The 23,023-nt window shown below is 45.6% G+C and overlaps 2 protein-coding genes across 3 annotated transcripts in view; one reads left to right on the plus strand and one right to left on the minus strand.

Moving 5' to 3' along the window:
* Nucleotides 1-23,023, minus strand: part of LOC141771945 (uncharacterized) — a 251,071-nt gene that overhangs the window by 7,016 nt on the left and 221,032 nt on the right. The gene's annotated exons all lie outside the window — the stretch shown is intronic.
* The window catches only part of lamb2 (laminin, beta 2 (laminin S)), a 167,494-nt gene that overhangs the window by 4,204 nt on the left and 140,267 nt on the right, over nucleotides 1-23,023 (plus strand). For both annotated transcript variants that reach the window (XM_074642480.1, XM_074642479.1), the window contains exons 3-4: nucleotides 18,641-18,816; nucleotides 19,074-19,209. In XM_074642480.1, the coding sequence (XP_074498581.1) occupies nucleotides 18,641-18,816; nucleotides 19,074-19,209 (312 nt within the window). The remainder of the gene's footprint in view (nucleotides 1-18,640; nucleotides 18,817-19,073; nucleotides 19,210-23,023) is intronic.

Consider the following 23,023-nt stretch of genomic DNA (forward strand, 5'->3'; position numbering starts at 1 on the left):
TAGCAGCTCTGGTAGAAGCTGTGGTAGAAGCTCTGGTAGAAGCTGTGGTAGAAGCTCTGGTAGCAGCTCTGGTAGAAGCTCTGGTAGAAGCTGTGGTAGAAGCTCTGGTAGAAGCTGTGGTAGAAGCTCTGGTAGCAGCTCTGGTAGAAGCTGTGGTAGAAGCTGTGGTAGCAGCAGTAGCGGACGGTGGTGGATGTGAGGCCCCTCACAGATAAGAGGTTTCTTTTTTAGGGCCCCGGTGCACTCTGGGTCTCTGGGGTCGTCAGCGGTCTCTCTCTGTGGGTGGTGTCGCTCTGTTTATGGTCCTCCTAAAACAGACCAGCTGAATCCGCAAATAGAGACACCCACTCCTTCACACCCACCTACCCCCAGCTCTGTTTAAGACCCCTCTGTGTGTGTGTGTGTGTGTGTGTGTGTGTCTCCTGTATATTCCAGTGGTTTTTAGGCTGATAGGTGGGTATACCCAGTATACCCAGTATACCCGCACATACCCTCCACTGCTCCACTGCGTGTGACAGAAATAAAGGACGGCTAGGAAATGAACAGATTTAAATAAAGCAACACCTACCACACAGTATTTATCTGATGAAGGCATCCTCTCCCAGATCAGTTTCATTTATAGCCATGAAAAGTTCTGAAAAGTTCTGAACTGTCATCAGTATTGCCGTCTGACACCTGCACTACTCCAGCAAAGAGGACGTGTGCTCACTACTGTCAGTTAGCTAAAGATTTATCTGAGTAATGACCCTCAATAAAATGCTTTGTTCAGCCTGTAGCTGAGGACAAAGGGCTCACTGGTCCAGTTAGAGTCCATTAGTGGCTGCTGTTAGCTCCCAGGGCGTCCCCTCACACATCAACACTGATCACTGAGGGAGTTCTGGGGACACACAGCATCCAGGGTAAACCTTTCTTCAGGTTTTTGTAATGTTTTCTTCTGAAGATGAAGAGGTAAGACATTGTAAAGTAACAATAACAACATGTACACACACTTGGTAGAGTGGCTAGAACTGGATCAAATATGATATAAAAAACGCTCACTATATCCTGACAGTATTGCATGAGACAGTTAATCTGAAAAAAAATCATGTTCCTCTGTGTCCTCTGGTGTTGTCTGGTGTCGTCCGGTGCTCCTAATGGCATCTGCAGGATTTCACAGACAAAAACAAAAACAACCAATCAGAGCTGATCTGGAGTCTTCCGTCTCTGAGCAGCTGTCAATCACTCACCAACTCCAATCAAACGGTCAAACTAGGCAGCGCTGATCAAATATGAATCAATATTCTGTTACTTTAATGTCTATTTCTCTCCTCAGATGTTTTCAGAAACATCTTGTAGTGTACTGTTTAGCTGTAAAAAGAGAAAGTATGCTCCGGCTGGTGGGCGGTGCTTGGTATTCCCTCAGTATATCTCAACATGGCTGCCGGGTCACAAACTTTCTCATTTTACAGCTAAACCGTGCACTACAAGATGATTCTGAGAACATCTGAGGAGAGAAATAGACATTAACGTAAAATAATATTTATACATATTTGATCAGCGCTGCCTAGTTTGACCATTTGATCAGAGTTGGCGAGTGATTGACAGCTGCCTCCGTTGAATGAACAGCCAATCGGAACGCTCTCTCTCTCAATGAAATGACCTGTGATTGGTCAAAGTCTCCCGTCACGAGCTAGATGTTCTAAAGCCTGAAAACAGAGCCATGAGGAGGAGCAGAAGTCTAGTTATCTCTCAGAACACTTGAATTACAATATGATTAAAGGTTATTATGGAAGTTTTACTGTAGCAGCCATGATGCTGCGTTAACTGTCTCCAGTTCACCGTCAGGAGAGCTACTGTAGCACCCACGGTGCTGCGTTCACTGTCTCCAGTTCACCGTCAGGAGAGTTACTGTAGCAGCCACGGTGCTGCGTGTAGTGTCGCGGAAATGCAGCCACTCTCCCAGTAAAAGTCTCCACCGCACATTTAGTTTAGTTTAGCAGGTTGTCAGCTGTGTGTCAAACACATCAGTGTCCGACAAACAGTGTGTGCGTTTGTGCTATATTGGCAGCTGTAGCTCTGCTGGTAGCTTCGTGCTCGCCACCGCCACCGCCACACACATACGGTCTGTCAGCGCGGCGTAACTTCAGCGAGTGTCCGACAGGCCGCGTGTGTGTGGTGGCGTTGAGTGTGGGGTTGGGCGTTATAGCTGTGAACGTAGGTGTAGCACACAGTGTGTGTACAGTTTATTTGTCGGTGAATAAATGCTACGAGACTACAACTCCTCAGCTCGAGCGAGCTATAGACGTGAGCCAACTTCCTGTATCTGTAACTCCGGCTCAGACTGTCTTAAGGTGGACCAGCTTTTCTCCTTAAAGTGACAAGTTTTCTCAGTTTTTTAATTCATTATTAACATTTCTTTTAACCGTTTTAACCAATAGCGTTTATCGGTTAAAATGCTTAATGTCGGTTAATGGTTAAACGGTTAATTATCAACATCCCTACACAAGATAGTTGAAGAAAGTATCTTGTTTAACTCTTTGATTATGTGATGATGATTAAGCCCCACTTTATACCTGTTGGTTGCTATAGAGAAAACCTGCTCGTCATCAGATCTGGTTTTCATCTTGTTCCTCAGCATTTAACTCAGGAGCCCATTCATCTCTCACATCAGTGTTTACAGTATAACACAGATGTCAGAGGACATCTCTGAGTGGTGTGGACAGACTGAAGGAGCTACAGAGAAAGAGAGAGAGATGGGATCAGCTGAGAGGAGGAAGTAGGAGACATTAAAGGATGTTTCAGAGCAGAAAGTGTGTGTGACAGGCAGCTGTCTATCCACACTCCTGACGCCTCTGAGGACAAGCTCCGAGGTCAAGGGGTCGTGTCCAAACCTCCAGGGCAGAGACGGGGTTAATTGGTGTGTGTGTGTTAGAGAGTGAAAGGACTCGGGCTGATCACAGGGACAAAGGAACCAGCAGTGCCTCCTCTCTTTCTCTTTTCACTTCCTATGGGGGTGGGACGAGGACCTGTAGGAAACTCCTTGTGTGTGTGTGTGTGTGTGTGTGTGTGTGTGTGTGTGTGTGTGTGTGTGTGTGTGAGAGAGAGCGCACACGTGCCTCTGCAGAAGTTTTCTTAAGGAAATTTCATTTTGAGTAAAAAAAACAAGCAAAAGGCAACTGTTTTTTTGTTTTTTTCGCTTTTGAGTCTCATTTAGCAAATTACTTTTCATGAAGTGATGTGATCAAGTTCAACTGAGGGAGCAACTCATTATTATATATATATATTATATATACATATATAATATATATATATATATATATATATATATATATATATATATATATATTATATATTATTATTACTGGGGAAGAAGGAAGGAAGGCAGGGAGGGAGGATGGAATGAATTAGGAAGGAAGCAAGGAAGGAAAAGTTCCCATGAAAGAGGATAGAGGTAAATCCTCTGTAATTGACCTTTCTTAGAGGTTTGTGTGTGTAGGAACTTCTAACGTTCTCCTCAGATGTGTGTGTGTGTGTGTGTGTGTGTGTGTGTGTGTGTGTGTGTGTGTGTGTGTGTGTGCGTGTGCAGGTGAGGGCTGGCATTAGGCAGTGGGAGGGAGAGAGTGTGTTCCCGAAGCCTTTGTAAGCGACAGCCTCCGGAAATGTGCGGATGCCAGAACAATGGTGCGGTAAAGCCGACTAACCACCAGCTCTAGAGACAGAGAGGGGTATGGGGGGGGGGGCAAAGTGAAAAGAGGGAATTGAAAGACTTTGGGGGGGAGGAAGGGGAGAGAGGAGAGAGAGAGAACAGGTTTGTTTCTATGAAAGGACGGTGAGTTAGGTTTCCCCGTCCTGTTGGCATGCAGTGGCTTTCTGGATGAAAAGAGGAGGAGGAGGAGGACTTGAGGGGGAGGATGAAGGGGCATGGAGGAGGAATAGTAAATGGAGATTGTCTCATTAAAAACAATAGGGAGGCCGGTACAGTGGTGAACCTGAGTACAGTGGAGTGGAACAGGTCTGAGATCATCTCCACCTCTGAGTGGTGTGTGTGTTATCTGTGTTGCTGTGTATTGACCCATCATGGTTAGTAACTGTGCGTTGACCCATCATGGTTAGTAACTATAGCTCTGATCTGTTACTGTCAGTATCTGGTGACCCGACTGTAAATATGAAGACAAACAGTGAAGTCAGTTCAGTCTTGTGTGTCTCTCATACTACTGGACAGCAGAGCATTGTTGTGCTCCTTTCTGCTCATGGACTTCTCATGGTTGCAGTTATTCACACTTTTTGAAAACACATTTTATTGATGGCTGAATTCTGCTCAGGCTCCTGTATACTGTGTACACACTGGCTCACTGTATGTCACACTAGTGTGTTTCCATCCACCTATTTTTATTCACATTTTCAGTTGGTGTATGAAGAAACCTCAGTGGAAACGCTGGAATTTGAAAAAAAACTAAAAGATGAAATATCACTAAGAAGTATTTCCTCTTGGCTGTGTTGGAAAAGTTGGTGTATTGATGAAAACGAAATGTGACAAAGTGAAAAGGAAGCAGCCATAAAAGGATTGATGAGGAGACAGTATCGTTCCTCAGCGTGATGAGTGAAACTAACTTAAACTTGACTATTGTCATGGCTACTGGGACAGAGGCAGTGTTCATGTGAGTAGTAACACCTGTGCTTTACCTACTATGACAAGTCAAAATGTCAAATGGCAGCTGCTTAAAGCTGCAGTAGGCAACATTTTTTTGGCATCATTGGGCAAAACTTCCATAATAACCTTTCAGCATATTGTAATTCAAGTGTTCTGAGAGAAAACTAGACTTCTGCTCCTCCTCATGGCTCTGTTTTCAGGCTTTAGAAAATCTAGCCCGTTACAGGAGACTTTGACCAATCACAGGTCATTTCAGAGAGAGAGCGTTTCTATTGGCTGTGATTAATAAAAAGTGACTGAGCAGTTTGTCTTGATGTGAGAGCCAACCAGTGACCTCCTGTTTTCCACCAGTGCCATAGTTTCATTGAGTCATGAACAACACAAGTAGGCCAATTAGTGACATGTGTAGTTACTAAAGAAAGAGACATATTATCATCAGGAGTTTGTTCCTATTTGAAAGATGGTGGTTCATGTTTAACACAATAAGAGAGAGAGAGAGAGAGAGAGAGAGAGAGAGAAGGAGATGTCTCTATGTCTCTATGTCTCTATGTCATGTCCTCTTTACCTCTGACAGGTTATTGTGTGATTATTTTATTGCTACAGGCCAAGTCTAATTACAGGCTGTGCTGCACTCTCAGACACCTCCACACCTCTATAAAGATCTAACAGCAGCAATTACAGCAGTCCCATACTGCAGCATGGCAGGATGGAAGGAATAAGGAGGGATGGAAGGACAGGAAAAGAAGGAAGAAATAGGAAATGAGAAAGTGACCATTATTTTATTTGAAATATTCAGATTTTGTTGTAATGGAATATTTCCTGACCTCTATTCACAATGTGTAGTGGTGTCATCTTGTAGCCCTGTAATTACACACACACACACACACACACACACACACACACACACACACACACACACAAAGGTCTAATCAAACCTGGTAAGTGTAGGCCAGTTGTCTCATGTTCCAGGTCACCTTTATCTGAATGCTGATACTGAGCCTGCATGTTGTTGTTAACTGTGTAACACTGAGCTGAAGAGAAAGACAGAGCAGCTGGTTAGTGTGACGGGTCGGTGTGACGGGTCGGTGTGACTGGTCGGTGTGAGGGGTCAGTGTGTTGGGTCGGTGTGACGAGTCGGTGTGACGGTCGGTGTGACTGGTCGGTGTGAGGGGTCAGTGTATTGGGTCGGTGTGACGGGTCGGTGTGACGGGTTGGTGTGACGGTCGGTGTGACGGTCGGTGTGACTTGTTGGTGTGACGGGTCGGTGTGACTGGTTAGTGTGAGGGGTCAGTGTGATTGGTCGGTGTGATTGGTCGGTGTGAAGTGTCAGTGTGGCGAGTCGGTGTGACGGTTCGGTGTGTTGGGTCGGTGTGATTGGTCGGTGTGAGGGGTCGGTGTGACGGGTCGGTGTGACGGGTCGGTGTGACTGGTCGGTGTGATTGGTCGGTGTGGGGGGTCAGTGTGACGGGTCGGTGTGATTGGTCGGTGTGAGGGGTCAGTGTGTTGGGTCGGTATGATGGGTCAGTGCGACAGGTCAGTGTGATGGATCAGTGTGAGGGGGTCGGTGTGACGGGTCGATGTGTTGGGTCGGTGTGATTGGTCGGTGTGAGGGGTCGGTGTGACTGGTCAGTGTGATTGGTCGGTGTGTTGGGTCGGTGTGACGGGTCGGTGTGATGGATCAGTGTGAGGGGGTCGTTGTGAGGGGTCGGTATGACGGTTCAGGCTCTCTTAGGCAGGAAGTGATGAGGTTATTACGCTCATTGCTCGTCATAGGTTTCCATATGAGCATTCACAGTGAGGAACACAGATACAGATCAAGAAACACAGGCTCACAGTCATTAGACAGAAAAGCATTAGTAATCGTGCACATGAACAAATGCAGTCATTAGCCAGATTATCAACCAGGTCACATACAATCACACTAAATGCTTGCCTCGACTAATGACTCGTGTGCTGCAGTTTTCTCTGCACTTTCCCTCTAAGTGGAGCCAGATGTTCTTCATCAGAGCCTCTGATTAGCACCTACAGTGAACACATCTGCACAGTGAGCAGCTGCTGAGCACCAGGGCTAAACACACAACACCAGAATAACCACCGACCAAACTGGTGGACAAGCTGGTTGACCGACAAGGCTGCACCCAACATCTGCTGGCCATGTGAGTGCTTCAGGCAGCATGAGACTCTTACAGATGCCATCGTCCAAGTACTGCCCTGTAGAGCTTTTATGTGCTGTGGCTGCTCTACTGGACTTTCACTCAGCAGCATTTAAGGACAGTTGTTTGAGCAGAGAGTTTTGTTTTGTATCCTAGAAATAGTGATTTCCAAGCGTCTGATCATAAGCCTGCATTTTCCCAGGGTGAACATAGAGGTCGGACTGTTAAAACGCTGTTCCACATTGATCTCTATCAGAATGATAGTAAATCATCAGTAACTGCAGACAACAGCGAATGAAGGCTGGGCGGCAGCAGGACAGGCAGTGAGTGTGTCTGCTGAGTTAGGAACATTGTTTCCATCCAGCTCCACTCTCCACTCTCCACCTGTTGCTGATGATCCTCTCCAACATGGAGTGATTGAGACGTCTCCGGTATGGGACAGGAATGTGAGTGTTTCCTCCAGTGGGACCAGCTGTCTCCCGCTGCCATGCCAGCCAGCGTCTGGTCACACTCACTGAAGCCTCTGTCTGTTGGACAGCCAGGCACTCAAAGGACTACAAAGAGGACTCAAAGACTAAATATATGCAGTCCAAATATATGAACAAATACATGTTGCTACTAATAGACTCTGCTCCCTGAGTTTTTGAATATATAAATAATTTTTAAATACAAATTGAAACAGCTTTGGGCCGTCATGTTCTTATAATATTTAATACAGATCCTCCAGAAGAGCCAGAGAACTCGTATTTCCTAGGTAGTTTATATAATAACATTTAATTTATGATGCACATATCGTTCAAAAAGATCCAAGTTTATCGGTAAAAGCAAGTTTGAAAAGATGAAAGATTACTTTTCTTTTGACCCCCTGAGACCCGCGATCCTGACTGACTTTACTGTCTTTCAGAGGCTCTAGCAGGTTCAGTATTAGAGGTAGAGTGAAGCTACAGATATCATAGGAAACTAGAAAATCATGTCATGGTAGCGAGTTTGGAAGGAGGCTAAATAACGTTAGGCTAAATGTTGGTGAGGAAAAACTGGCATGGCCATTTTCAAAGAGGTGCCTTGACCTCTGACCTCCAGATATGTGAATGATAATGGCTTCTATGGCTACACACAAGTCTCCCCTTTACAGACATGCCCACTTTATGATAACCACTTACAGTTTGGGGCAAAAACATACAGTTTTATGCATGCCGTATAAATGTGTTATTTTCATATATTCTTAAAATTATGGGATATTTCTGCATACTGGGGTCCCTAAAAAGTTTTGAATTACATAAATTGGGTATCACTGTAAAGCTGAGACTCTTGTCGATCCAATGAGCACAACTGTATTCATGTGTGATGATGTTAGTCCCCAGGGATGGATGGCTGGTGTGTGGCTAAGGGGAGCACGAAGCCACCTGCTAACGTAGCACAAACACACACACTGTTTGTTGGTCAATCGCTAAAGTTACGCCGGGCAGACAGAGTATCGTTCGGCCGGGCAGACACAGCTGACGAGCTGCTAACCTAAACTAAAATATGCGGTGGTGGTGGTGACTTTTACTGGGAAAATGGCTGCATGTCGGCAACACTACACCCTGCATCGTGGCAGCTACAGTAACGCTCCCGGACTGTGGAACTGGGGACTTGTCTGTTGTGCTCATACACTGCAGCTGGCGCATCGCTGCATGAGACGCACTAATCTTGTCGGTTAACGGTTAATAATCGGTTAACGAGGACCGGTTATCGGTTACATTTTTTTTTCAAAATTAGCATCCCTACCAATACCATTAGAGTACTTCATTTGATACCTATTTTTTTACTTCATTTGATACCCATCATGTGAATGGAGGCGTGCAGTTGTGTGTAGTATAGTCAGATACACAGCGCTGGACTTCACCACACCACAGACTGTATGGGTTGAAGCTGCTGCAGTAGTGGGCCAATCACACGTTGCATTAGATCAAAAAACGCTTGTGGTGATTGGCTGCGAGCATAGTCGTGTTTTTGTAGACCTGGGTACAAAATGTATTGAATGCAGGTATCATTTGACTGGTGAAGTTTAGATTCTACTTGGTACTGAGTTATTTGGATACTGATACCTGAACCGTGTGGCGCACCACGAGAAGTATTTACAGAACCTCCCTGGAGAACCTCAGCGTTTTATGTCTAAATGTTGAGCTCAGAGCCAAGCCACCGGTGGTACATTCTGTGATTTATCAAATGTCTTCTCCCAAAGTAGGACTGTGATGTGGACCAGGTCTGGACCAGGTCTGGACCAGGTCTGGACCGGGTCTGGACCAGGTCTGGGTACTATCGACTATTCTTGAGAGTTTATGTTATTGCTCCCCAGCTGTGGGTCTGTAGCCTTGTCACCACCTTTCACACCACTAGCCCTCATATTCTTAAATAATACATGACATTAAGGTCAGCGATCATCATCGGCGCTGATTAAGGAAGTTAGGAAGTGAGGAAGGTGAACGGCGGGGGAGAGGGGAGTCAGCGTCAGAGAGATGGGAGAATAATAAAGAGGCGAGGAGGGAGGAGAACAGCTGGATGTTTGGCCGTGGGAGTCGACCATCTATCAGCTAAGTGCAGAGCAAAGAGAGGACGGGGACGCAGAGAGGGGGGAATGTAAACTCATTAGCCGGGGGGAGTGTTTGACTTCATCTGTTGTGGGTTTTAAAGTAGCTGTCTGACAATGAGACACTCACTCAGGTCAGGTATGCAGCTCACCGCCTGTCTGAAAATGATGCTATTCTTGTTGGCTCACTGTCACAGGAGAGCTGATATTGGATCTGACCGTGATGCCATTTTTATGTTCTTGTTTTGTTTAACTCTTAACACTCCTCCTGTCTGACTGATGTGTGTGTGTGTGTGTGTGTGTGTGTGTGTGTGTGTGTGTGTGTGTGTGTGTGTCCACGCTGTCCATGTGTTTGTCTGTCTCCTTCATTGTTGACGCTGGTAGATGTGACAGCAAACTGTGTCTTGCTGGTTGGTCCCAGTGGAATGTGTCATGTTGATGCCACATCCAACCCCCCCACCTCCCTCCCAGCACATAGAGCTGGAGGAGTCAGTGACTCTGGGATCAGATGGATACAGTCGGCGACTGATTAAAGGAAAAGCCTGTGCGATATTGAAGAACAGCTTCAGTTCTCCCCATCCCTGAACCGTACTACAGGAAGGAGCACCGTTCTTCCAGACTATATGATGAGTGCTGTCTAACATTGGTGTTTCATTGACCGTTTGCTAAACCTGCCCCCCTTAAAGCAACAGTTAGACATTGTATTGGCTTTCTAACCGCCAGTTAGATGAGATTGATACCACTCTCACACGCTAAATAGAAGCTACAGCCAGCAGCCAATTAGCTTAGCTTAGCATAAAGACTGGAGAACAGGGGGAAACAGCTTCCCATCTTCTCATCTAACTCTCAGCATGAAAGCAAAAGTCAAACTTTCCTTTAATAACACCTGAGAAGCCTTCCATTGAAGCACGGCAGACGTGAAGTTTACAACTACAGCAGGTGTTACTCAAAATTCATAAAGAGTTTGTCCTTGATTTCAGACTGAAGTAGACATAAAGCAGTCTCTCATTTTTAGGCTTTATCAGCCGTAGCTAGCTCCATGAGTTGGTTGGAAACTGTCTCCTCCTGCCTAGTTTTAAATGTTTCCACCTGACTCTTGTCAATATGAACCCTGTAAAAGGGTCTTGAATATGTATCTCTATATGTATCTGTCACACATGAGCAAATGTTCACTAAAGTTCAACTGAATCTGGATTCATTGCGTTTCTCCACTCATTTATCAGAAGAAATCCTTAAATGAGTCCCCCGTCTGAAGATGTTGAAGATATAATAACAGTACACATCAAAGGGGAAACCATACGTGTTACCTTTTGGAAAGAGAAACCATTTAGTTGCCATCTACACAGTCTGACTTTTATAAAGGTTTGGTGTTGGCATCTCCCGTGTACTGTACTTTGTATTTACTGACTGAATGAAAGCAGAAAGAAAATCAAAGGCAGGATGAAAGCAGCGCTCACCTGTGGGGGGTGGGGGGGTGGATTCATTGGTGGCAATGAGACGACACCATGCGTTGTATATCACAGCCTCTGACAGTTAAAGCATTGCCTCATGTGGAAGACCCGCTGGCCCAGAGTCAGATCTCACCGTCCTTTGGCGTGAACAGAATCATATCATGCCTTTTTTAACTGTTAGCCTACAATAGGTTCACCACAGTGGACAGTCTGTCACCTGCGTGACTGCTGCCACAGTAATATACTGTATGACACATCTACAAATAAAGCAGTGTTTGTGGTGTAATAGGAAGACTGTCACCGATATGATCCTAAAAGCAGCTCAATAATAAACCCTAATGTGGTGCAGGGCTACAGAGCATAGGCTGCTGTTACAGGCTGATGGCTGGTTGAACAGCAGTGCCCCCCCCCCCCCCCCCCCCCCCCCCCCCTCCTCCCCCCCCACCCACACACACACACACACACACACACATTTCTCTTCTCTTCTCTCAGCTGTCAGCCTGCATTCCTCCCTGCTGCTCCATTTATGGCTACAGAGGAAACAAAGAGACGGAGAAAAGACACGGAGGTCTAATCAACCACGACATCACCTCCGTCCTCACAGCTACAATATGAACTTTATCTCAGAGTCTACACTGTTCCCTCACGGTTCACTCATCCTCACCTTGTATCCACAGCAACACACACTCCTAAACATGCCATGACAACTGGCATACAGTACCAGGCCTAATCCGTGATTTAAAGGAATAGTTTGACATTTTTGCAGAATAACCTTATTGGCTTTCTTGCCAAGAGTCCGACAAGAAGATGGATATATACAGTATATGTGTAACACATGATGCTAGAGCCAGCGGGCGACTAGCTTAGCTTAGCATAAAGACTGAAAGCAGCTAGCTGTTTGAAGCCATGATTTCAGGGGCTTTCAGCTCGTACATTTAGGCTTGTAGACAGACCAGTGTTTTATACAAGATGTCTCTATTGTTCATCTTGATACACTCAAAGTGTCTGCTGTCTCCTCCCTACAGCTCCCAACACTTACACAGCTATAGAGCCTCTACACTCAAGTATACACCGATCAGCCATGACATTATGACCACCTGCCTAATATTGAGTAGGTCCCCCTTTTGCCGCCAAAACAGCCCTGACCCGTGGAGGCATGGACTCCACTAGACCTCTGAAGGTCTGCTGTGGTATCTGGCACCAAGCCGTCAGTAGCAGATCCTTTAAGTCCTGTATAAGTTGCGAGGTGGGGCCTCCGTGGATCGGACTTGTTTGTCTAGCACATCCCACAGATGCTCCATCGGATTGAGATCATGAGAATTTGGAGGCCGAGTCAACACCTCCAACTCGTTGCCATCCACATGATGTAAAAGAAAACATGATTCATCAGACCAGGCCACCTTCTTCCATCGCTCCGTGGTCCAGTTCTGATGCTCATGTGCCCATTGTTTGGTGCTTTTGGCGGTGGACATGGGTCAGCACGGGCACCCCGACCGGTCTGCGGCTAGGCAGCCCCATACGCAACCACCTGCTCCTCACTGTGTGTTCTGACACCTTTCTATCAGAACCAGCATTCACTTTTTTAGCAGTTTGAGCTCCAGTAGCTCTTCTATTGGATCAGACAACACGAGCCAGCCTTCACTCCCCGCGTGCATCAATGAGCCTCGGGTCTGACCCTGTCGCCGGTTCACCGGTTCTCCTTCCTCGGACCACTTTTGGTAGGTCCTGACCACTGCAGACCGGGAACATCCCACAAGAGCTGCAGTTCTGGAGATGCTCTGACCCGGTCGTCTAGCCAGCACTATCTGGCCCTTGTTGTCAACGTCGCTCACATCCTTACGCTGGCCCATTTTTTCGGCTTCCAACACAAAGTTCAAAATGTTCACTTGCTGTCTAATATATATCCCCCCCACTGCCAGGTGCCATGGTAACGAGATAATCAATGTTATTCACTTCACCTGTCAGTGGTCTTAATGTTATGGCTGATTGTTGTATATTCACCACTGCACTGTGAAGAGTCGACCAAATGACAGATATCATCCCTCCCTCCTTCCCTCCCTCCCTCCCTCCCTCCACTGTACTTCCTTCCCTGGTTTCCATCAAGGCAGCAGCGGTCTGATCACTCATGACGTCACCCTGTCTGACCCGTTTATTATTGCTTCAGCGTGATGATATTAAAAAAAAAATGACATTAAAAAAATAACAATATTATAATATAATATAATTACGTTGTTCTGGGTTGTAGTACACATAGGTATAAAGGTAGTGTTTTTAAAGGTGAAAATGACTAAATTCATGCATTCAAAAGTGTGTAATAATAAGTATATCTTGTTTTCATGTCAGCCCAACATGGTGTTCAGCCTGTTAGATTATCTCAGACAAACACACACAGAGATAAAAGACAAGAAGAAACCTGTGATTATAGGACACATCAGACACGTCTACTTCACTGCTCCACCTCTCTCTCTCACACACACACACACACACACACACACACACACACACACACACACACACACACACACACACACACACACACACACACACACACACACACACACACACACACACACAGACCTTTGAGTGTGTGCTAATAGTTTCCAGAGTAGATATCAAGTCTTCCTCCTGTCTCTACAGAGACTCTGTGACCATGTGACCTGCTCTGTTTGTGTCTCATCACACTCTCAGAGTCAGATAAAGGACCTGGGAACAACCTCACAGCAGGTCATTGGGTCTGATAATGATGGACGTGAGGCAGCTCAGATTGTTACCTGATACTGGAACCAGTCCTCTAATAGACGTCTTCTCTGGAGTCATGGATGCTCACATTTGCTTCTGTACAACGTTAGGTACTGTCGGTCTGAGTGTCAGTAATGATACTGTAACTATGAATGAGTGAATCTGTGTGTCTGTGTAGAGGTACAGGTGCACATACTGTAGGCGTGTGTGTGTGTTGCTCACTCAGCTGGCACCAACCTGAGACTTGGCAAACACAGGTTTCCTCCAGACTGAGGGTCCATGTGAACTCCTCCTCTGCTCTGTTCCCAGCAGGCTTCCTCTGTCCAGCTGCCCTCAGAGCAGCAGGTCAGGCTGTGATAATGCCTGTGAGTGTAGACCAGGCACTGACAGGTACAGCAGCCTCTCTCCATGTTGTACTGCTGTACAGTGTGCAGGCAGCAGAGAAGGCTGGCACAATATAAACACGTGTTCAGGAACAATCTGTTGATATTATTGAAGTCAACGAGTAAAGTGAAGGAATAGGAGCTCTGCAGCAGTTTCATAACTGACTGAATGTGTTGGTCATGGGCCTCATCCACAAACAGTGTGTACACACAAATCTGTGCTCAAACCACCCGTCTGAACGTTTTACACACAAATCAGGATTCATCAATATTTTCTGATAGAACAGCCTTAGACCATCATACGTACAACTGATGAAGGCCCAGCTGGCTGTCTTAATGTTAACACACACCTTTTAACTGAAAAACCTACATTCATTAAGAAAGGCTTTAAAGGGACTGTTTGTTACTTCTTACACGTATAAATCAATCTGGGTCGGTGTCCCATGCGCACTCGCGCGTGGCTACGCTGTTCAGATTCAGACTCCAACACAAACTACACGGAAGCACCAAAACCTCAAAGTTCTACCTAGTGAAGCCCGTCTGTTAAACAGTGTTGGCCGCGGTCGGTGAACGCGGGGGAGACCATAGCTTTGGTCTCCAGGACCAGAGTCTCTGCTGTACTCTGCTCCTCTGCCTGCCTGCCTTCACTCACACAACGCGCTCGTTCTCGCTCTCTCTCTCTACCTCTCACGTGCATGCGCGCACACTACACACTGCAGAAGAGTTAGTAGCTCTGAGAATATCTAGTGAATGTACAGTGGACGTTTGTGCAGAAATAACTGCTGCAGCTCCTCCAGACCAACAGAGGTTTCCCGTGTCTTGTGAAGTGACGGGGCTCCGCAGAGAGAAACGTTATCGTCTCCGACCAAAACTCCGGTGTCTCCCCTGTTCCTTCTGACCGCGGTCGGGAGGCTGAGGCAGGAAAAGTCAACATTAGGATCAGCATTGATTCATGGAGAGACCTTCGTCTGGTCAGCTAACATTACTGCCAAGCAGCTGAAATATAGAGTGATATTGTGCTTTTAGCTGACGTGTATCGCCTCACTGTTTTGACGGATGCTAGCTCACATTCAGGTAGCATGTGCACACGGGCGAGCGCGAGCAACAGGACTCTGACTTCCGTTGACTTAACGACCACAGGTGTCGCTGTTAACAAGCAATTTCCGATTCTTACATAGAGTCCCTTTAAGAAAGGCTTTGATAGACAAAATATTTAAACCAGTTCATTTAATCGGCTACTCCCTCCAGTTTATAGTGACATGAAGTTGTACACATGTAGCCAATATTCAGTCGTGAAATGGCCTGCTTCTCTCTTACTATAACTTTACCACTTTCTCCATCAATAAACCTCACGTATGTCCTTATATAGAGAAATGGAGGCGTGGCAGTACTCTGATTGCAAATAGTGGATAGATTCTGATACACGCACAGTAGGGCTGCATGATTTTGAAAAAAATATCTAATTACGATTATTTTGGCTGATATTGCAGGTGCGATATGATATTAGAGGGAATTTTTACATAATTATTCTCATTTTTATTAAAATAATTATGGTGTGATTTTTGCGGGGATCTGTATCAATCAATGATGTTTTCCTAAGTCTGTAGAATATGACAATATTTAATTTTAAATGGTATTTTGACCCACATATGACCTTTAACAAATATTGCACCTGCTTGTGATTTGAAAATTGCCGTAGGCCAACGTTGGGAATTCGATAAAACTTTGATTAATTGTGCAGCCCTAACGCACGGTGGTGAGAACAAACTCGACCACTCGAACATTTCTACGCACATATTAGTGAATGAGTCCCACTGTGTGTTGCCAGGGAAACCAGATGTGCTATGCTAAATTGTAAAATAAAAACGTGGCTTTATTTATTATTTAAGGGTTTGAACTCCAAAGGTGCAGTCCTAAACCGAATTTAAAGATGCTAAAGGTTGCAAGTTGTAATAGGCATTCAAGCAGTCCTTTAGATGAACATCAGGCAGCGCAGTGATAGACAACAATAGAATATAGAAATAGACTCTTAGTAACATTGAGGCTTACAGCATGGACAAAGTCATTATATTTGCGTCTCAATCCTGAGTGCGCGATGAGACATTTTGAGCACTACATTAACTTTTTTGTAAGCACATAAATTGTAGATAAATTATTAATACACAAGGAGCCAAAAGAACTTAATAACCTTCCTCACTAGAGTGTTCCTCCATGCAGAGACGAGTACAACTGAGTGAAAAACATTTTCTGTCTTCAAAATGTCCCGTCAAAAAGTGTGATATGAACCCTGTTTTCTGAAGCTTGTGTAACTCCACCCACAGTGGAGGAGTGATGCAGTCTGTCTGCGTATGAAGGGAGGATTAGAGACACCTGTTGTGGACAGCCCATAGATTGACAGCTGGACCTCTGGAGTCTCACAGGTCCCAGAGACACGTAGGAGGAGGCGTCCCGTGGAATGTGCGGCGGCTGCTGCTGGTTGTCATGAAAGTTTCTAAGGTTTATTTTAACTCCCACACAGCCTCTAGAGCTGTATCATAGAGCTGTATCATAGAGCTGTATCATAGAGCCGTTCCCTCCGTGGTTCAACACGTCTAGAAGACTCTCTGCTGCAAACCTTGCTGGTCTTAGTTGACCTCTGTGTGACCTGCGTCGGTTAGAGTCCAGGTCCAGCCTGTAGCTGGGGCCTCTTGTCAGGTCACTTCTTTGGGAGTCGTGCAGACAGCAGAGCCTGTTGACCTGCAGAGCAGCCCTGAGATAATCCTTCTCCCACTGGATGTTGTTGCTCTTGATCAAGCAGTAGCTGTCCAGCTGTGTCCGGCTCAATAAGCCCAGCTCGTTCCCCGTGACCTTTATGAGGCCTCTACACAACAAGTGCAGGTGGAGAAAATGTTTTTTTCCCCAGGAGCTATGACAGATATAACTTACCAAAATATGCCTTTTGATGACATCAAAATAACATACAAATATGTCTTTTATTAGTTAATTGGTTTTATTTATTAATTTCTAGGGGGTTCAATTGAAATGGCTCAAGATGACACTGATCTGTTTTAAGTGCCTCACTGAAATAGCCATTGATGACAGGAATCTGCTTCTTTGGTGAGCTCACAGAAAAGCTTCACCACCATCTGTCCAGCCCCGCAACAAAACCTTCCTCCCAACCATAACGCTACATAACACTATATGTCTACCTAGTGGGCAACCTAATATAGACAATGTAGGGTTGAAATAAAAAACAAGTACATATATGGACGTCTTAAACTGGCACGTCTGTCTGTCCTGGGAGACTGATCCCTCCTCAGTTGCTCTTCCTGAGGTTTCTAATCTTTTTTCCAGTTATAAAGTTTATCTTTAGTTAAGTAACTTAAGCAACAGATGAGGAAAAACTTAACTTAAGTTTTTCCTCATCCGCTGTGAAGGTCGTACTATAAAGAACAGAGGGTGTCGTGAGCTGTGCAGATTGTAAAGCCCCCTGAGGCTTATTTGCGATTTGTGCTGTTGGACTATATAAATAAAATTGACTTAACTTGACTTAAAGCTGAAGTAGGCGAAAAAATATTTTTATAAAACGGTTGCCATATCATGACAGTAGTACATGAGACAGGTAACCTGAAAAAAATCATGTTCCTCTGTGTCGGTGTCCTCCGGTGTCCTCCGGTGTCCTCCGGTGTCCTCCGGTGTCCTCCGGTGCTTCTAATGGCATCTTTAAGATTTCACAGACTGGAGGAAAACAAGCCGTTAGAGCTGATCTGAGGTCTGCTGTCCATCTGCCGTCTATTAGAGCCGGCTGTCAATCAGTCACGAACTCTGATCAAATGGTCAAACTAGGCAGCGCTGATCAAATATGAATCAATATTCTGTTACTGTAATGCCTATTTCTCTCCTCAGATGTTCTCAGAATCATCTTGTGGTTCACTGTTTAGCTGTAAAATGAGAAAGTTTGTGACCCGGCAGCCATGTTGAGATCAGGTTGAGGAAATACCAAGCACCGCCCACCAGCCGGAGCACAGCCAATAGGAACGCTCTCTCAATGAAATGACCTGTGATTGGTCAAAGTCTCCCGTCACAGGCTAGATTTTTAAAGCCTGAAAACAGAGCCATGAGGAGGAGCAGAAGTCTAGTCTTCTCTCAGAACAATTGATTTCCAATATGTTGAAAGGTTATTATGGAAGTTTTGCCCAATGATGCCAAAAATATACTGCCTACTGCAGGTTTAAAGGACATAACCAAAGCATATGAGTTTATACATTAGCAACAATCTGCTTTATCTCAGAGCTCAAGTCTAAATATTATTGACGGGGTTCAGTGGAAACAATTTAGTATCTTACCTGAATCACTCTGATCTCTGAGACATGTCCTTGATATCCTTACATGGAGAATCCCAGTGTCTGTCTGCTTTATTCACCTCTTTATGTCTCTGTGGGACAAAGTGCAATGATTCATGTTACTGCAACAGGATGAAGTTGACTCGGAGAGAAAACAAACCATCAAATTTAGTTCCTGAGTTTCCTGCAGTGTCCCCCTCCGACCCCGGTGTCTGTCCTCCTCAGGAAGGACTTCTGATGTCTCTTTTTTAGCACAGAAACTCATTTCAAGAATTTGATTTGCTCAACAACCAGCTTGTGAATGGGCTCTCTGTTAGAAGACGATGCCACTCTGCTCCGCCGCTTCCTGTTGATTGTAATCCATTTCCTGTTTCCCTCCCTCCCTCCCTCCAGCCCTGGCTGCTGCCGCCGTTGGCCAGCAGGAGCCCGACTACAGCCATGGCTGTGCCGACGGCAGCTGTTACCCAGCAACGGGGGACCTGCTGGTTGGACGAGAGAAGAACCTGAAGGCCTCGTCCACATGTGGGATGAGGAGGAAGGAGCCCTACTGCATCGTCAGTCATCTGCAGGTCAGTGTGTGTGTGATATTAAGTCTAATCTATATCCTGTCTGTGGTTCACCGTGGACCATGTGACCCTGACCTTTTGGTTCACCGTGGACCATGTGACCCTGACCTTTTGGTTCACTGTGGACCATGTGACCCTGACCTTTTGGTTCACCGTGGACCATGTGACCCTGACCTTTTGGTTCACCGTGGACCATGTGACCCTGACCTTTTGGTTCACCGTGGACCATGTGACCCTGACCTTTTGTCGTCCTGCTGCAGGATGAGAAGAAGTGTTTTGATTGTGACTCTAGACGGCCATACGACCCAGTGTACAACACCATCAACCACCGCATAGAGAACGTCATCACCACCTTCAAACCTCACCGCAAGAAGTCCTGGTGGCAGTCCGAGAACGGTGAGGAAACCTTCTATCTGTACCGATCAGCTTGTTAGCTCACCTGTCTCACACTCAGGTGGACACACAGTTTATAAACTGTAAATAAAAGCTTTATTAATGGTTAATAAACCATTTCCTAAGACTTGGTGATAGGCCACAATAAAATGTCGAAGTAAAGAGTTAGCAAAAAAATGACTTCAAGGCTCATTACAGACCTGTAATCCATTAGTAAATGATCTGTTAACATTAATAAACACCTTCCCATCTCTTTAGAAAGGTGCTTATTAGAAAGTGGAGCCCTATATTTCAGCAGCCTAAATGTGGTTCAGTGTGATTTCAACTTTCACTTTCATGGCTACAAATGTGCACCGAACCAGAGAAAGTGAATGGAAATAAAGAAGATGACGTAGTGGATCTGTGGAGCTCTCACTCTGAGCAGCTACACATGGGCTTAATAACAGAGTAGGCCCTGCTGGCATCTCAACAGAGACACACAGAGAGAGAGACAGAAGGACAGGGGGACAGGGAACGCTCTGATGGCAACATACAGGACAGGGAGAGACAGTAGGGAGGACAGTAGTGAGGACAGGCAGAAACATTAGTGAGACAGTAGTGAGGACAGTAGTGAGACAGTAGTGAGGACAGTTGTGAGACAGTAGTGAGGACAGGCAGAGACAGTAGTGAGACAGTAGTGAGGACAGTTGTGAGACAGCAGTGAGACAGTAGTGAGGACAGGGAGAGAGAGCAGAAGACAGGGAGAGACAGTAGTGAGACAGTAGTGAAGACAGGGAGAGACAGCAGAAGATAGGGAGAGACAGTAGTGAAACAGTAGTGAGGACAGTAGTGAAGACAGGGAGAGACAGTAGTGAGGACAGGGAGAGACAGCAGAAGACAGGGAGAGACAGTAGTGAGGACAGTGAGAGACAGTAGAGGACAGGGAGAGACAGCAGAAGACAGGGAGAGACAGTAGTTAGGACAGGGAGGGACAGCAGAAGACGGAGAGACAGTAGTGAGGACAGTGAGAGACAGTAGAGGACAGGGAGAGACAGCAGAAGACAGGGAGAGACAGCAGAAGACAGGGAGAGACAGCTGAAGACAGGTAGAGGACAGGGAGAGACAGCAGAAGACAGGGAAAGACAGCAGAGGACAGGGAGAGACAGCAGAAGACAGGGTGAGACAGGGAGAGACAGTAGTAAGGACAGGGAGAGGCAGCAGAAGAGAGAGACAGTAGAGGACAGGTAGAGACAGCAGAAGACAGGGAGAGACAGCAGAAGAGAGAGACAGCAGAGGACAGGTAGAGACAGCAGAAGACAGGGAGAGACAGCAGAAGACAGGGAGCTGGTATATTGTGACTGTAAAGCTCTGTGCAGATCGTTGGACACAAGGCTGTCCTCAGCTGTCTGTGAGCCATGTTGCTGTAGTGGAGAGCTGTTGATGACAGCAGTGCCCCAGAATAGAACAGAGAGAAACAGAAGAAGAAGAAGAAGAAGAAGAAGAAGGGGGACAGGAAGTATAGTGGCTATTTTTACTGCTGGTTGCTCCTGCTTTTCCATGGTGGTGGTGGCACACTACGCCCATTTGATATGGACTACAGAGGGCTGATTGTGTGCACTTATTAATTGGAATTATAATTTCGTAGGGTTGCATGCACACACACAGGCATCAGAAGAGTCTCAGTGCATGTATATGTATGTATGCATGGTTGACTTGTCCAACAAACTTCAGTCAGTAAGGCTCCAGATTTACTCTGTGAACTGTGTCTCTCTCTCCGTCTCCCTCTCTCCTCTCCTCCCCTCTAGCTGTGTCACACCCTCCTTTTCCTTCCTCTGTTGATCGCTGGTTGATTCTGGAGGTGTTTGTGTTCTAGTTGGAGAGCTAAACTATCTATAGAAATTCACCCCAGAATCAAACCTAGATATTCTCCCTCTTACTTGTAGTGCTATTTATCAGTCCAGATCGTTTTGGTGTGAGTTGCCGAGTGTTGGAGATATCGGCCTTAGAGATGTCTGCCTCCCTCCAATTTAATGAAACTAGATGGCACTCGGAAAGAAAATACGTTTAAAAAAAGTCATCAGCAATGTCTCTCTTCAGAAATCACACCTTGTTGTGGGCAGTTTCATGTCGGAACTATTTTCTTTCTACCGAACTACACCACTACACCAACCGTATCACCGCGCAGAGGCAAGCGTGCGTCTACTCATGGATGAGAGGCTTGTGCTCATGACAGCGCGAGATGTAAACATTAAAGGCGTCAGAGCTCTAACGTTAGCTAGCTCAGTGGTGCCTCTGCCATGTTCACTCCCTCAGTGTAGAAGCAGGGAGTACAGTAGCTCAGCCACAGACTGCATGAAAAAAGTGGACATGTAAACCTGCATCCTGTCTACCAGCCAGCAGGGGGCGACTCCTCTAGTTGTATAGAAGTCTATGAGAAAATGAGTCTACTTCTCTCTTGATTTATTACCTCAGTAAACATTGTAAACATGAGTTTATGGTCTCAATCGCTAGTTTTCAGTCTTCTTCAATACAGCATGATGTTCATTTAGTAAATGATGGTCCCATTTAGAGTCAGATAGACCATAAAGCAGGGGATGCTTTAGGGCGGGGCTACCTCGTGATTAACAGGTCACTACCACGGCGTTGTGCGGTCTGGGAGTTGTCTGTGTTTTTGTCGTAGAACTTCAACCCTTTCACAGTGGGTTTTTAGTTCATCAAAGTTAATTTGAACCTTTCTGGTCTAAAAATGTCTTATTCAGCACTCAGTTGTGCTTAGCTCCGCCCTCTTGTGTCACTTCTGGTTGCAAAAAAACAAGATGGTGACGGCCAAAATGCTGAACTGAAGGCTTCAAAACCGTAGTCCACAACCCAATGGGTGATGTCACGGTGACTCTGTCCACTTCTTATCCACCTTCTTCTCAGGGGTGTTACTGTAGAAATGATTATGTCCGTAACTTCCGGTGAGGTAGCGGAAGTAGCAGTACGCTAGTTAGTCACGATGATTTCATGTGTAGGAAGGACACAGCATTGTAGCGTTGGTTTAATGACAGCCAGTTACTTTTACTATTTTCTGTCCAGTTTAAAATGTAAGGCAGTTTATGGCACAAAGTGCAGGGCAGCATTAGACTAAAATAGTTAAAGTACGGTTATCTGTGTGTAGAAAACTAAACCTTGTTACTGTGGAGGTACTAATCTGTCTTAGAGCTTTTCAGATTGTTCATCTCTTCACCGTCTGTAGCAGCAGAGTCAATAAAGTAGCTAAATATGCTAGTGTAGGTTATCTGAGGCCACTTCTTCAGGTTGTCCTCCCATCCCTCCATAGTAGAAGGCAGAGCTATGATCACATGATCCTGTCTGAGCTGTAATAAGTGGTGTTCACACATGTTTTTCTAGATTTATTAATACGATCGCTCTAGGAGAGACGATTAGTGTAGTGTTACCGTGACACGACGCGCCGGAAGTTAGGGACATAAGTCATATGGGGGCTAGGAATAAGGTGGATACAGTCTATGGTCCCAGCTCCGGTTCATCATATGGTGATTACAATTCTGCTCACATCTCACTTGGCTTTAGTGCTACAAGAAGCTCACACCAGGAACATTTTACTGCTGTGAGGTTTTTATATTTCTCTAATATTTTGACAGACAGACAGATGTCTATATTCACCTACTCAAAGCAGCACTAAACAGGTTTTAGAACTCCACAACAAGCTGAACCCCACACACACACGTTTGACATGTGGATAACGTGTTCACTCATCCAGCAACATCAGCTGGTGTTAGGTGAGAGTGAAGTTGGGGTCCGTACAACCACAACAATGAGTCTCTGTAGAGCTGAG

Source organism: Sebastes fasciatus, chromosome 8 (assembly GCF_043250625.1).
Source record: "Sebastes fasciatus isolate fSebFas1 chromosome 8, fSebFas1.pri, whole genome shotgun sequence".
Taxonomy (NCBI): domain Eukaryota; kingdom Metazoa; phylum Chordata; class Actinopteri; order Perciformes; family Sebastidae; genus Sebastes; species Sebastes fasciatus.